Here is a 13,303-nt window from a genome sequence, read left to right on the forward strand (position 1 = left end):
CAAGACAGACCAGAGAACAATACAGCAAAAGAGAAGGAAAACATCGAGTGGAAAGATGGAAACAGCACAAAAGAGCTGGACGTTTCCAAGAAGAACTCGAAAAGGAATACATCGACAAAGTTGGATCAATGCAGTGGCTAAAAAATGGAAAACTTGGTTTTGATGGAGAAAGAATTCTGATTGGAGCACAAGATCAGGGACTTCTAACAAATGGCTTCAAAAAAATGGCAGGGATCTCACAGAATGATAAATGCTGATTCTGTCATACAGCTGTTGAGAGTGTAAACCATCTAACTTCAGCATGCCAGATCCTCATGGCAGATGGGCATTATACATCCAGACACAACAAGATCTGTCAATATCTCCACTGGAAGATCTGCAAGGAACTGGAGATGGAAGTCAAAGAACATGTCTGGGAGCACGAGCCAGCACCAGTCTCATCCAACGGAAAAGTAACGATCTTCTACGACAAAGAGATCGCAGCAGGAAGACACATTGAAGGAGGTGCAATCAAACCTGATATTGTCATCTGGAACAAGCAAGAGAAAACAGCCAAAATCATTGATGTGACAGTCCCCAATGACTACGGCCTGAATCAAGCTGAAAGGGGAAAGATCTCGAAATACCAAGACCTGAAAAATGACCTAAGAACAACATGGTCACTGAAAGACATCGATATCATCCCAGTTGTGGTTGGAGCAACAGGCCTGATGAAGAAGAACCTGAAGAAATACCTTGAGGCAATCCCCGGTCACCCAAGTGCACATGAGGTGCAGTTGTCTGCGATTAAGGGAACAATCACCATCTTGAAGAGAGCCCTCGGATACAATGCCAGATCTGGTTAGGATAACTATAGCGCCTAGGGTGCAACTTTAGACCCCAGGTTTGGCGCCCATTGCATTCTACTAAAAAGACATCAAAGATAAATGAAAAACCAAAAGACAGAGACCATTTAGTTGTTCTGAATGTGGTAAAACCTTTACACTAAACTGTGTTCTGAAGACCCACATGATAATTCATACAGCAAAGAAAACATTTGATTGTTCTGTGTGTGGTAAAACCTTTACCAAAAACTGGGATCTGCAGACCCATGTGTTAAATCACACAGAGGAAAACACTTAGTTGGATTGTGGCACTTAACCAAACTTCATCAAAAACTGAGAACAGAAGACCCACAGGTCACACCGGAAACATTTGCCGTAGTTGTTCTAATGTTGAGCAGAAACTCTGGCTTGATGATCCTTATGATCATTCATGCATAAGACAAATCATTTATCAGTACAAAAACCTGCTTATGTTGATTTTATATCATAACCAGCTGAGCCAAAATATACGAGGGCTGTCCATAAAGTATAGGTCCTTTTTATTTTTTTCAAAAACTATAAGGATTTCATTCATATGTTTTAACGTCAGACATGCTTGAACCCTCGTGCGCATGCGTGAGTTTTTCCACGCCTGTCGGTGACGTCATTCGCCTGTGAGCACTCCTTGTGGGAGGAGTCGTCCAGCCCCTCGTCGGAATTCCTTTGTCTGAGAAGTTGCTGAGAGACTGGGGCTTTGTTTGATCAAAATTTTTTCTAAACCTGTGAGACACATCGAAGTGGACACGGTTCGAAAAATTAAGCTGGTTTTCGGTGAAAATTTTAACGGCTGATGAGAGATTTTGAGGTGATACTGTCGCTTTAAGGACTTCCCACGGAGCGAGACGTCATGCAGCACTCCCAGGCGCCGTCATCAGCCTGTTTCAAGCTGAAAACCTCCACATTTCAGGCTCTATTGATCCAGGACGTCGTGAGAGAACAGAGAAGTTTCAGAAGAAGTCGGTTTCAGCATTTTATCCGGATATTCCACTGTTAAAGGAGATTTTTTTAATGAAAGACGTGCGGGCAGATTGCACAGGAAAAACACCTCCGTTGGAAGCCTTAAGGACAAGTTGGAACATGTCCAGCTGTTAAACAATTTCTCATATACTCACTCCACTGAAAGCCATCAAAAGCCGCCTAGATTTTACAAATGGTTATCAACATGGAGGTGTTTTTCCTGTGCCGCCGCACCGCGCCGGCTGCGTCCCGACACGCGGACCCATCCGCACGTCTTTCATTAAAAAAATCTCCTTTAACAGTGGAATATCCAGATAAAATGCTGAAACCAACTTCTTCTGAAACTTCTCTGTTCTCTCACGACGTCCTGGATCAATAGAGCCTGAAATGTGGAGGTTTTCAGCTTGAAACAGGCTGACAACGGCACCTGGAAGCGCTGCACGACGTCTCGCTCCGTGGGAAGTCCTTAAAGTGACAGTATCACCTCAAAATCTCTCATCAGCCATTAAAATTTTCACCGATAATGACTCATTACCATAAACAAAAGACTGAAACTGCTTTGACCTGAGTACCACATTGTAAACAGGGGACAAAGCGTGTCTGAGACCCGCTCCGTGGTTAAGGCTGGGTTTCAACTGTTTTACAAAGAATGCTTCCTTTACACCTCTCTCAAACCATTTCTTCTCTCTGGCTAAGATTTTAACTTCCTTGTCCTCAAACGTGTGGTTAGTGTCTTTCAGGTGGAGATGAACTGCAGACTGAGGTCCACTGGCGACCTCTCTGCAGTGCTGGTATAGCCTCTTGTGTAAAACCTGCTTCGTCTCACCTATGTAGTGTTCATTACAGTTTTCCTGACATCTGATATGATACACTACATTGCTCTGTTTGTAACTAGGGATCCTGTCCTTAGGGTGAACTAATTTCTGTCTCAAGGTGTTGACTGGTTTAAAGTAAACTGGGATTTTGTGCTGTCTGAAGATCCTCTGTAGTTTTTCCCCTACTCCTGCTAAATAAGGGAGAGACACTCCTCTTCTTCTTGTCTCCGTCTCCTGTTGGTCAAGCAAATCAAGCAACAGGAGGTTGAGGACTTTACAGAACACATCAATTCAGTGGACTCATATATCAAGTTCACACGTGAGGATGCCAGAAACAACCATTTAGCCTTCTTGGACTGTGATGTTACGATTGGAGAGAACAGGCAGCTCCAGACAGAGGTTTACAGAAAACCCACTCACACTGACCAATATCGGCTCTTTGGCTCAAACCACCCCCTTGAACACAAGCTCAGGGTGATCAGAACTCTTCAAGACAGAGCCCTACAGGTGCCCACAACTGCAGAGGGAAGGGCTAAAGAGCAACAACTTGTACGGAAAGCCCTCACATTATGTGGGTACCCACGTTGGTCCCTGGACAAAGTGCAGAAGTCCCAGAAAACAAAGAGACCAGATAGACAGGAGACGGAGACAAGAAGAAGAGTGTCTCTCCCTCATTTAGCAGGAGTAGGAGAAAAACTACAGAGGATCTTCAGACAGCACAAAATCCCAGTTTACTTTAAACCAGTCAATACCTTGAGACAGAAATTAGTTCACCCTAAGGACAGGATCCCTAGTTACAAACAGAGCAATGTAGTGTATCATATCAGATGTCAGGAAAACTGTAATGAACACTACATAGGTGAGACTAAGCAACCTTTAAACAAGAGGCTATACAAGCACCGCAGAGAGGTCACCAGTGGACCTCAGTCTGCAGTTCATCTCCACCTGAAAGACACTAACCACACGTTTGAGGTCAAGGAAGTTAAAATCTTAGCCAGAGAGAAGAAATGGTTTGAGAGAGGTGTCAAGGAAGCATTCTTTGTAAAACAGTTGAAACCCAGCCTTAACCGCGGAGCAGGTCTCAGACACGCTTTGTCCCCTGTTTACAATGTGGTACTCAGCCCAAAGCAGTTTCAGTCTTTTGTTCATGGTAATGAGTCATTCACGTCATCAGGAGAGAGTCGTCAAGGGAGCCATCAGGGGAGGCTTCCGTCCTGTCATTAGGAGAGTGCTAACTAGAGCACAATAGGTGCTAATTAGAGCTATTTTTTAGTCACTAGCCTATAGCAGTCAGCCTCTCGGTAGGTGGGGTCTGGTTAGGTTAAAAAACTCCAGCTTTTGTTGGCTTCTGGTTTATTCTTCTCTACAAGAGTCAAGACAGAAGTCAGACTACCAGAGCAAGAATTTTAGCTGAGGAAGCTTCTGTGATTTGAAGCGAAACGTCCTCACGTCAAGCAACCCAGTCCAGTCGAAGATTCAAGCTTCTCTACTTTCGATGTGGAGATGCAGTGGCTCTACTCTGAGTCTGTCACTGATATTCAGGGGTCTTACAAACCTCATTTCTGCTACATCTATCCATGACCTTGACCTTATTCTTTCAGTCATGACCCAAAGTTCATGGTGAGGATAGGAGACTGATCATCTGCTACTGGGCGTCAGGTTGTTCCACATGCTTGACCACAAGCTTTGGCTTGACCACCAGCCCTTACCTTGATCTGCTCCCTTTGCAGGCAGATCCTGATCACCTCACTTTTGACATTCAATATCTGCATCAAGGCTTCTTCAGCAGTAAATATTTCTGTTCTTGGTCTGTTAGACATTATTCACTGCATATTGCAATGTAAGGATTAGAAGTGAAACATGACAATAAAACCAAAACCTATAATATTACAAAGCATACATGTCTTTCTAGGGTTCTAAATGACCCCATGCTTTTTCCATTACCCACCCCACACCAATGGGCTAATTCCTGTAAAAAACTGTAAAGGTATGGGGAAGGTTGACATTCATAATAGGAAACATTTTTTCTAATTAAAGCGGTAATGGTGGCACAATTCTTCATTTATCATACTCAGTCTAACATATATCACACCATTTGGTGACCCATCACATCAACACCAAAACGTATCATGTCCTGTGGCGGTGGCGTATTAGTTAATGAAACACTTCATCAAGGCTGTACAAGTAAAGTTGTGATTAATGGTTTGGGTGGACATCAAAGGCCTCATGTACAAAGCGTGCATACACACAAAAAATCTGGCGTACGGCTATCTCAATGGCAACGTTCAGATGTATCAAAAGTGAAATGACTGGAAATGTGCGGTGCGTCACGCAAAAATCTGACTGGCGTACGCACGTTTCTACAGCTATTATTCCACTGCTGACAAGTAGTGGAGATGCAAATGATAACTGGCTCATAAGCCAATTCCGATTACCAAGGCCACTGTTCGTGAAATTGAGCGCAGAACGTGGCGGGCCAAGAGTGCAACACGGCACCACACTGTGTGTATTCATCATGTGATGGCACCTTTTCAGCAATATGTGTGCAGTCAATGGCCCGATTACATTAGGGGAAACTGGCTCTTGCTGCAAATTGTGCTTTAATGTTGGAATGTGGTGTACCCGGATGACATTTGGGTGATTGCATTTCCCATAGCTGGCATGCTTCAGCTCACGTTTGACTGGCATGCTCCTGACTGATCGGCCAGCTTCCGCTGAAATGCCCCTGTTGCCAGGAAGCCCAGCGTGGTCAGCACCTGTGTGGGCACAGACAACCCCTAGTTCCTCGCCGTATTGCGCTCTTGGCCGGCCACAGTTCCGTGTGCAACTCCAGTAACAGTGGCCTTGGTAATCAAAATCGGCTTATGAGCCAGTTATTGTCATTTGCAAGTAAATCCTCACGTTCCCTGAATATACACTCATGTCAGATTGCACCATTTGCAAAGTCTTCTAAGAACGCTAACGCAGCCATTGTTAGTGCCATTGTATGCATTACTTTGTGCATGCTTTTATAGCCAAACATATAATTGCAAACGTGGGTGTGTTAACTGTTTGTGTGTCTCTGGTGTGCACATCACTCTGTTGACTTCTTGTTTTCACACTTTTAGAGGTTCCCAGCATCACCTCTATGTGTCGGCAGTGGAACAATAGCTGTAGAAAGGTGCATATGCCAGACAGGATTCTTGTGTGGTGTACACACATTTCTGTGGTCATTTCAGTTTTGATACATCTGAACGTTAGCATGGAGTACGTACACCACATGTCTGTGCGTGCACAGCCTTTGTACATGAGGTCCAGTCACCCTATTGAGGTTTCAAATATGTCGCAAAATCTCAGCAAGGTAGCTGCACTGCAAGATGTTAACATAGCACTGCAATTTACCTGCTCCACACAGACAATGGCATCAACATCGCAAGGTAAAACTCTTTGTATATTGTGCCCAAAATTCTCATGAATATACTATCTGGGTTTTCAGATGTTATCGTTTATTTTATTTAAATGCACGAGAATCTCAAGTGATTTCACCGTTATTTGCTATGGGAATTGCCTTGATCGCTTCCTTTTCATGTCATTGTTGGGGAAAGAGAAGTATGCTCTATTGTTTGTGCTGTTTATTCCAGAGCAATATATATATAAAATGTCAGAAATTCGGTTTGCGTTTATGAAGTTCCATACAGGTTGAAGGTAGCAGACATGCAATATTTGGAATATTTGTTTTAGCAAGTGTTCATGGGTCTCATGCATGCAGTTTCCTATAAATGTTATGAAAGGCATACAAATTCCCATTTTGGTAGTATGATGTTCATTTGCAATTATTGTCATGTAGTTTCTCTGTTATTTTGATTGCAGCACCTCTCTGGATATCTCAACAGTCTTCAATGGAGTTGAACCTTGGTTGGTCGCTCAACTCTTTATTTCCTTATTTTACTGAGGGATGTGCAACACATAAAGTATAAGTTGACAAACCAACCAATGAGCAAGACATTTTGACATTGCTGCGTTGTCAAATAAACTCTAAAAGTGAAAGAATTATTATTTTAATTTATGTATTTATTTATTTAATCCTCGAGTTTTATTTTGAAGGTCAAAATAGAAAGTGGAGAAATTGACAACTTCCTAAAATGGCGCGTTTCAGTGGCAGAGTTTCGTTTTGGAGAAAATTAACCCGATATCCAGCTGAACTAAACCATTAGAAGTTTTCTCTGTGTGTTTAAACCTGGAACCGGCTTAAATATTAACTTAGGGATAATCTTTTCTTCTTCGCCATTAGCTTTCAAAGCTAGCGGAGTTAGCTTAGCCTGCTATCTGGGCCTTTTGTGTGTAAAAACAGTTTGTGTCATTGTGTGAAAATGCCTAAAGTCCAAATTCTGAGAGCGTTACTGAAGCAGAGACTACCTGCAGGTGATGAAGAAGAGATATTTGAGCTGTTTGAAAGAACAACAGCAGAATACGAGGAGGAACTTTGTGGTTTAAAAGAGGAGAACGAACGACAAAGAAAACTACTGGATGCTGTTTTTAACTCTGACGACAAAACAGGTTGGTTTGATTATTTATTGATTGCACGTAGTGAGTCATATCCTGCATATATTGTCCACGGAATAATGACAAACTGTAGAAATTAAGATTTTCTTCTTATTATTTTTTTTTTAAAGAACTATAGTTGCAACCAGCTGCCATAATCATTAGCTGAGCTGAATTCATTGATCATTTATTGAATCATCACTGTTGAGCTGTCGACGTATCCATGAAATTTGGTAGATCCTGCTTCAGCCATTGGGAGGTGTTAACAACATACAACCCCTGGCAAAAATTATGGAATCACCGGCCTCGGAGGATGTTCTTTCAGTCGTTTAATTTTGTAGAAAAAAAGCAGATCACAGACATGACACAAAACTAAAGTCATTTCAAATGGCAACTTTCTGGCTTTAAGAAACACTATAAGAAATCAAGAAAAAAAGATTGTGGCAGTCAGTAAAGGTTACTTTTTTTAGACCAAGCAGAGGAAAAAAATATGGAATCACTCAATTCTGAGGAAAAAATTATGGAATCACCCAGTAAATTTTCATCCCCAAAACTAACACCTGCATCATATCAGATCTGCTCGTTAGTCTGCATCTAAAAAGGAGTGAACACACTTGGAGAGTTGTTGCACCAAGTGGACTGACATGAATCATGGCTCCAACACGAGAGATGTCAATTGAAACAAAGGAGAGGATTATCAAACTCTTAAAAGAGAATAAATCATCACGCAATGTTGCAAAAGATGTTGGTTGTTCACAGTCAGCTGTGTCTAAACTGATGACCAAATACAAACATGGGAAGGTTGTTAAAGGCAAACATACTGGTAGACCAAGGAAGACATCAAAGCGTCAAGACAGAAAACTTAAAGCAATATGTCTCAAAAATCAAAAGATGTACAGCAAAACAAATGAGGAACGAATGGGAGGAAACTGGAGTCAACGTCTGTGACCGAACTGTAAGAAACCGCCTAAAGGAAATGGGATTTACATACAGAAAAGCTAAACGAAAGGCATCATTAACACCTAAACAGAAAAAAACAAGGTTACAATGGGCTAAGGAAAAGCAATTGTGGACTGTGGATGACTGGATGAAAGTCATATTCAGTGATGAATCTCGAATCTGCATTGGGCAAGGTGATGATGCTGGAACTTTTGTTTGGTGCCTTTCCAATGAGATTTATAAAGATGACTGCCTGAAGAGAACATGTAAATTTCCACAGTCATTGATGATATGGGGCTGCATGTCAGGTAAAGGCACTGGGGAGATGGCTGCCATTACATCATCAATAAATGCACAAGTTTTTGTTGATATTTTGGACAATTGAAAGGATGTTTGGGGATGATGAAATCATTTTTCAAGATGATAATGCATCTTGCCATAGAGCAAAAACTGCAAAAACATTCCTTGCAAAAAGACACATAGGGTCAATGTCATGGCATAGGGTCAATGTCAATGAGCAGATCTGATTTGATGCAGGTGTTAATTTGGGGGATGAAAATTTACAGGGTGATTCCATCATTTTTTTCTTCAGAATTGAGTGATTCCATATTTTTTTTTTCCTCTGCTTGGTCTAAAAAAGTAACCGTTACTGACTGCCACAATCTTTTTTTCTTGATTTCTTATAGTGTTTCTCAAAGCCAGAAAGTTGCCATTTGAAATGACTTTAGTTTTGTGTCATGTCTGTGATCTGCTTTTTTTCTACAAAATTAAACAACTGAATGAACATCCTCTGAGGCCGGTGATTCCATAATTTTTGCCAGGGGTTGTATAACACAACTGCGGTGTCAGGATGTCATCGCAGTGAGACAGGGACCAGAAACCTGTAATTTGTAATCCAGACAAACAGAATGTACCAGCCATCGACCTTATTCCTATTTTATCCATTCATTGTTTCACAGTTGTGAATTTTGCACTGTCTCGCGGTCTGTGACTCATGCGAGAGGTCTGTTTCAGCAGAGTTCTGGTGTCAGGAGCTCAGTACTCGCAGTGTAAAAAACTTTACCTTGTGAAGTATAGACAGTAAGACAAGACAACATCGGGGCACAGCAGAAGTCCATCACAGGTGCTACACTTTCTCTAGATAACCCTCTCAATTTGGAAAAACGTGTCTTCATAATCGCCCATGGACTTTCTGGATCAATGCTATCCACATCCTCGCTTTGCTATTGTTTACATGCACTGTGAGATGGTGGAACTCTGCTGGCGCTGCAGTGCATTTTGGGAAGCGCAGGGGTCCACCAGGGGGATTATGGAAAACATTAAACTACTGAATGCCCATTTTGTTGTCTTTTTGTTGTTGAAACAGAAGAACATTTTGTTCAAAAAAGATGATTAATTTCAACTACAGTTTGCCTGAAACCACATGAGGTTTGAGCTCAGACTTGATCATTTCATTTCAGTTTTATTATTTCATTTACACAGCACCAACTCACAACAAAGCTGCCTCAAGGCGTTTCACACGAGTAAGGTCTAACCTTACCAACCCCTAGGGCAAGCACACAGGTGAGAGTGGTAAGGAAAAATCTCCTCTGATGATGTTGAGGAAGAAACCTCAAGCAGACCAAACTCACAGGGGTGACCCACTGCTTCAGCCATTCTAACAGTTACAAGGTTTTAAAGGTTTTTTACCAAGCTGAACAAACAGATAAACCAGAGTAGCATCAAAAACAAAGTGCATTATTGAGATGAGCACGCAGTCATTGGTGCTTCAGCCAGGGGGTCATCCAGCACCGTGGAGTGCAGGGCCAGCGGCCCTTCATCACATCATCGGTTGACCTGTTTTCTTGTTTGAAAATCCTTCTCTCTTCCACTTCACCATGAAGGTGCGAGTACTGGGCAAGTCCACTGTGACGGACGTTACATTTGTAAGGAGTCTGAGCCATTTCTCACACTAAAAGCTGAAACATAATCCCTAATCTTGTGTGTGTGCGACGTTAAGGTCTTGAGGTAATTCGGCAGGAAATGAAAAGATATCCAGTGATGCTTCTGTTTTCTTTCTTTTTTTGTATGAAAACAGAAATATGAGTGTGATGGCCATTATAAGAAAAAGACATGAAAATTTCTGAAAACTTTATTTCACAATTCTCTTAAAAACTAACAACATATCATGATTGTGGTCTCCACGGGCCTCTAGAGCATAAACACACAGATTTGGGCATGGAAAAGTATTGGTATATAGATGATGATTGATGTCTGTGTTTGTTTTATATAGATGTGCAGCATCTGCTGGTAAAAGAAACAGAGGTTCCTTTTGAGAAACAGCCATGGGCATGTAATCTGGACCAAGACGACCCACAACTCCTTCACATCAAAAAGGAAGAGGAGGAACTTTGGACCTGTGAGGAACAACAGCATCTTCAAATGCTGGATGCTAATTCCTCCATATACGCAAACGATGATGTGAAACCTCAGTCCTCACTTTGTCATCAGCTCCAAAGTGAGGAGAACAGGGAGGCTGAGCCTCTTGCCAGAAACTCAGCTGAACAGATAAAAACTGAAGATAATAAAGAGGCCTGGGGGGGATCAGAACCAGAGGGCAGGTTAGATCAAGACAGTTATTTACACCCACATATTGATGAGATGATTTCACACTCTGCTACAGATGAAATTGATGTTGACTGGAAAGAGACCAAGGACCTTAGTTCAGGTATAATGTCAGTGAAAAATGAGATTGTCCCTGTTTGTGATAACACATATAATGCTGGTGTGAAACCACTTAACCCTGAGTGTGATCAAAGGGTTGTTTGTAAGAGTAATGTGATGCCACACATGTCAATTCATACAGGAGAGAAAGTGTTTCCCTGTTCCGGTTGTAACGAAAGATTTAATCAAAACAGCAGTCTGAAAACACATATTATTGTTCATACAGGAAAGAAAACATTTAAGTGTTCTGAGTGTGGAAAAGCATTTAGTCTAAAGGGTGATTTGAAGAGACATATGATCAGCCATACAGGAAAGAAACCATTTAATTGTCCTGAGTGTGGAAAAGCATTTGGCCTGAAGGGCAATCTGAAGAACCACATGGTTATTCATACAGGAATTAAATCATTTAGCTGCTCTGAATGTGGGAAAGCATTTAGCCAAAAGACTCATTTAGAGACTCATATGATGACCCATACAGGAATCAAGAAACCATTTAGCTGTTCCGAGTGTGGAAAAACATTTAACCAAAGCCGCAGTTTGAAGACCCATATGCTAATTCATACAGGAGAAAGACCCTTTTGCTGTTCGGTGTGTGGAAAGACATTTAATCAAAACAGCAACCTGACAACACATCTGCGAATTCATACAGGTGAAAGACCCTTTAGTTGTTCTGAGTGTGGAAAAACATTTAACAACAACAGCATTTTGAAAACCCATATGCTAATTCATACAGGAGAAAAATCCATTAGCTGTTCTGAGTGCCCAAAAACATTTAACACAAACGGCAATCTGAAAACTCATATGCTAATTCATAAAGGAAATAAACCTTTTAATTGTTCTGATTGTGGAAAAGCATTTGGTCTGAAGGGTAATTTGAAAAGGCATATGACCTCCCATACGGGAGAAAAACCATTTAGCTGTTCTGATTGTGGGAAAACATTTCGCCAAAAGCGCCATTTGAAGACACATATGATAGTCCATACAAGGACTAGACAGAAAACAATTTATTAGTCAATAAATCCAAAGTTTTTTATGTTGATCAATCAACTAATTGGATGCCCAATGCAACGACTGATCAAGTGATTGTAATTGGATGTTCAGTTTTTGCTGGATGTATTTTTATTATCCTATTGAAAGATAAAGACATTGATGCAGTCTTTTCAAAGTAACTTCACTGAATGATTCTTCCTTAATTTATATAGCACTTTCCAGAAGTCAAAGCACTGATCAAAATAAACACTAAGAAGAAAACTGCAGATAAAATCTCAAAAGTGAGACCTTACCCATTTGAAGTGCCTTGAGGCAGCTTTGTTGTGATTTGGTGCTATATAAATATATTTAATTAAATTGAAAAGCTAATCACAACCTTGTGCAACTGTACACCCTCACTGAACATAAACAGTAGAAATGAAAACATCTTGGAGCAGGACTTGAAAGTACTCACAGAACTCGACTGCTTAATTTCTGCTGCTAGGCTGTTCTATAAAGTGCACGATACCCAAACACTCTACTGCCTGGCATGATTTTTATTACCTTTAGGATCTCGTATGTGTGCCGGCACATGTGGCTGCAACAGTTCAGCCAAATAAGTGGGTTCAGAAGCATTTGGGATTTTATAGGTTAACAACAGAACCTTAAGCCGTCATATAAACAGGTATCCAGTGTAAAGATACCAACACTGGTGCAGTATGATTACATTTGTTTGTTCCCTCCAGTATTCTGCATGATGTATAAATGTTATTGCTTATTGAGAGTCCAGACATTTTAATGCTGTATTAATCAATTCTAGATGATATGAATGCATGTATCAAAACCTCCACATCAGCCAGAGACAGAATTGCTGTAATCTTTCTAATATTTCACAAATGGGTGGAAAAATGCCAATCCTTATCTCTTTAATACAGTATGTATATCAAAGGAAAGTGACTGTTCAAAGGTCACACCTAGATTTTTATTACGTTTGTGTCAGTGCACAGTGTATGTATGCATATTTATGTATATACCCATAGGTTCATTTTGTTGCAAGGGCTGTTTTTGTGAAATCAAGTATGAAACACAAAATAACCACTTTTTAAGTAGTAAACTCTTTTATAGTGTAAAAAAATAATGTAAAATACATTATAATCAAATCTACTCTTACAGTACAGAAAAATATATGTGTTACATAAGAGGTCTAAATGCGAAGAATTGTGCTCTGCAGATTATTTATGTATTTTTTTTTTTTTGTGTGATTCCAATACAGTGCTCACATTGTTAAATGGGCTGTTTCACAGTCAGGGCACTGGCACCAAAAAAAAAAATAAAAAAATCTAAGTGGTTACTTTGGTCAACTTATTTATTCATCCACATCTAACTGCTGACTGGGATACTTATATGCCCAAAGCTTCAGACCTGTCAGATGTATGAGCTCACAGGTATGATCTGCTATACTTTACGGAGGGACTTTTTTTTTTTTTTAACTAAGATAATTGTGTAAATTATACAGACCAAGATTAGTACAATCTT

The 13,303-nt window shown here is 40.7% G+C and overlaps 1 protein-coding gene across 2 annotated transcripts in view; it reads left to right on the top strand.

The window, feature by feature from the left end:
• LOC117525953 (gastrula zinc finger protein XlCGF57.1-like) overlaps nucleotides 1-12,158 on the top strand; it is an 81,316-nt gene extending 69,158 nt beyond the window's left edge. Inside the window, exons 1-2 of one of the 2 annotated variants that reach the window (XM_034187928.1) lie at nucleotides 6,701-7,171; nucleotides 10,368-12,158. In XM_034187928.1, coding sequence (XP_034043819.1) covers nucleotides 6,985-7,171; nucleotides 10,368-11,809 — 1,629 coding nt within the window. In that variant the 5' untranslated portion in view covers nucleotides 6,701-6,984 and the 3' untranslated portion in view covers nucleotides 11,810-12,158. Of the gene's footprint in view, nucleotides 1-6,700; nucleotides 7,172-10,367 lie in introns of those variants that run through there. The other variant, XM_034187929.1, reaches the window with a different exon arrangement.
• The last annotated feature ends 1,145 nt before the right edge of the window (nucleotides 12,159-13,303 follow it).

Source organism: Thalassophryne amazonica, chromosome 15, assembly GCF_902500255.1.
Source record: "Thalassophryne amazonica chromosome 15, fThaAma1.1, whole genome shotgun sequence".
In the NCBI taxonomy this organism is placed as follows: Eukaryota; Metazoa; Chordata; class Actinopteri; order Batrachoidiformes; family Batrachoididae; genus Thalassophryne; species Thalassophryne amazonica.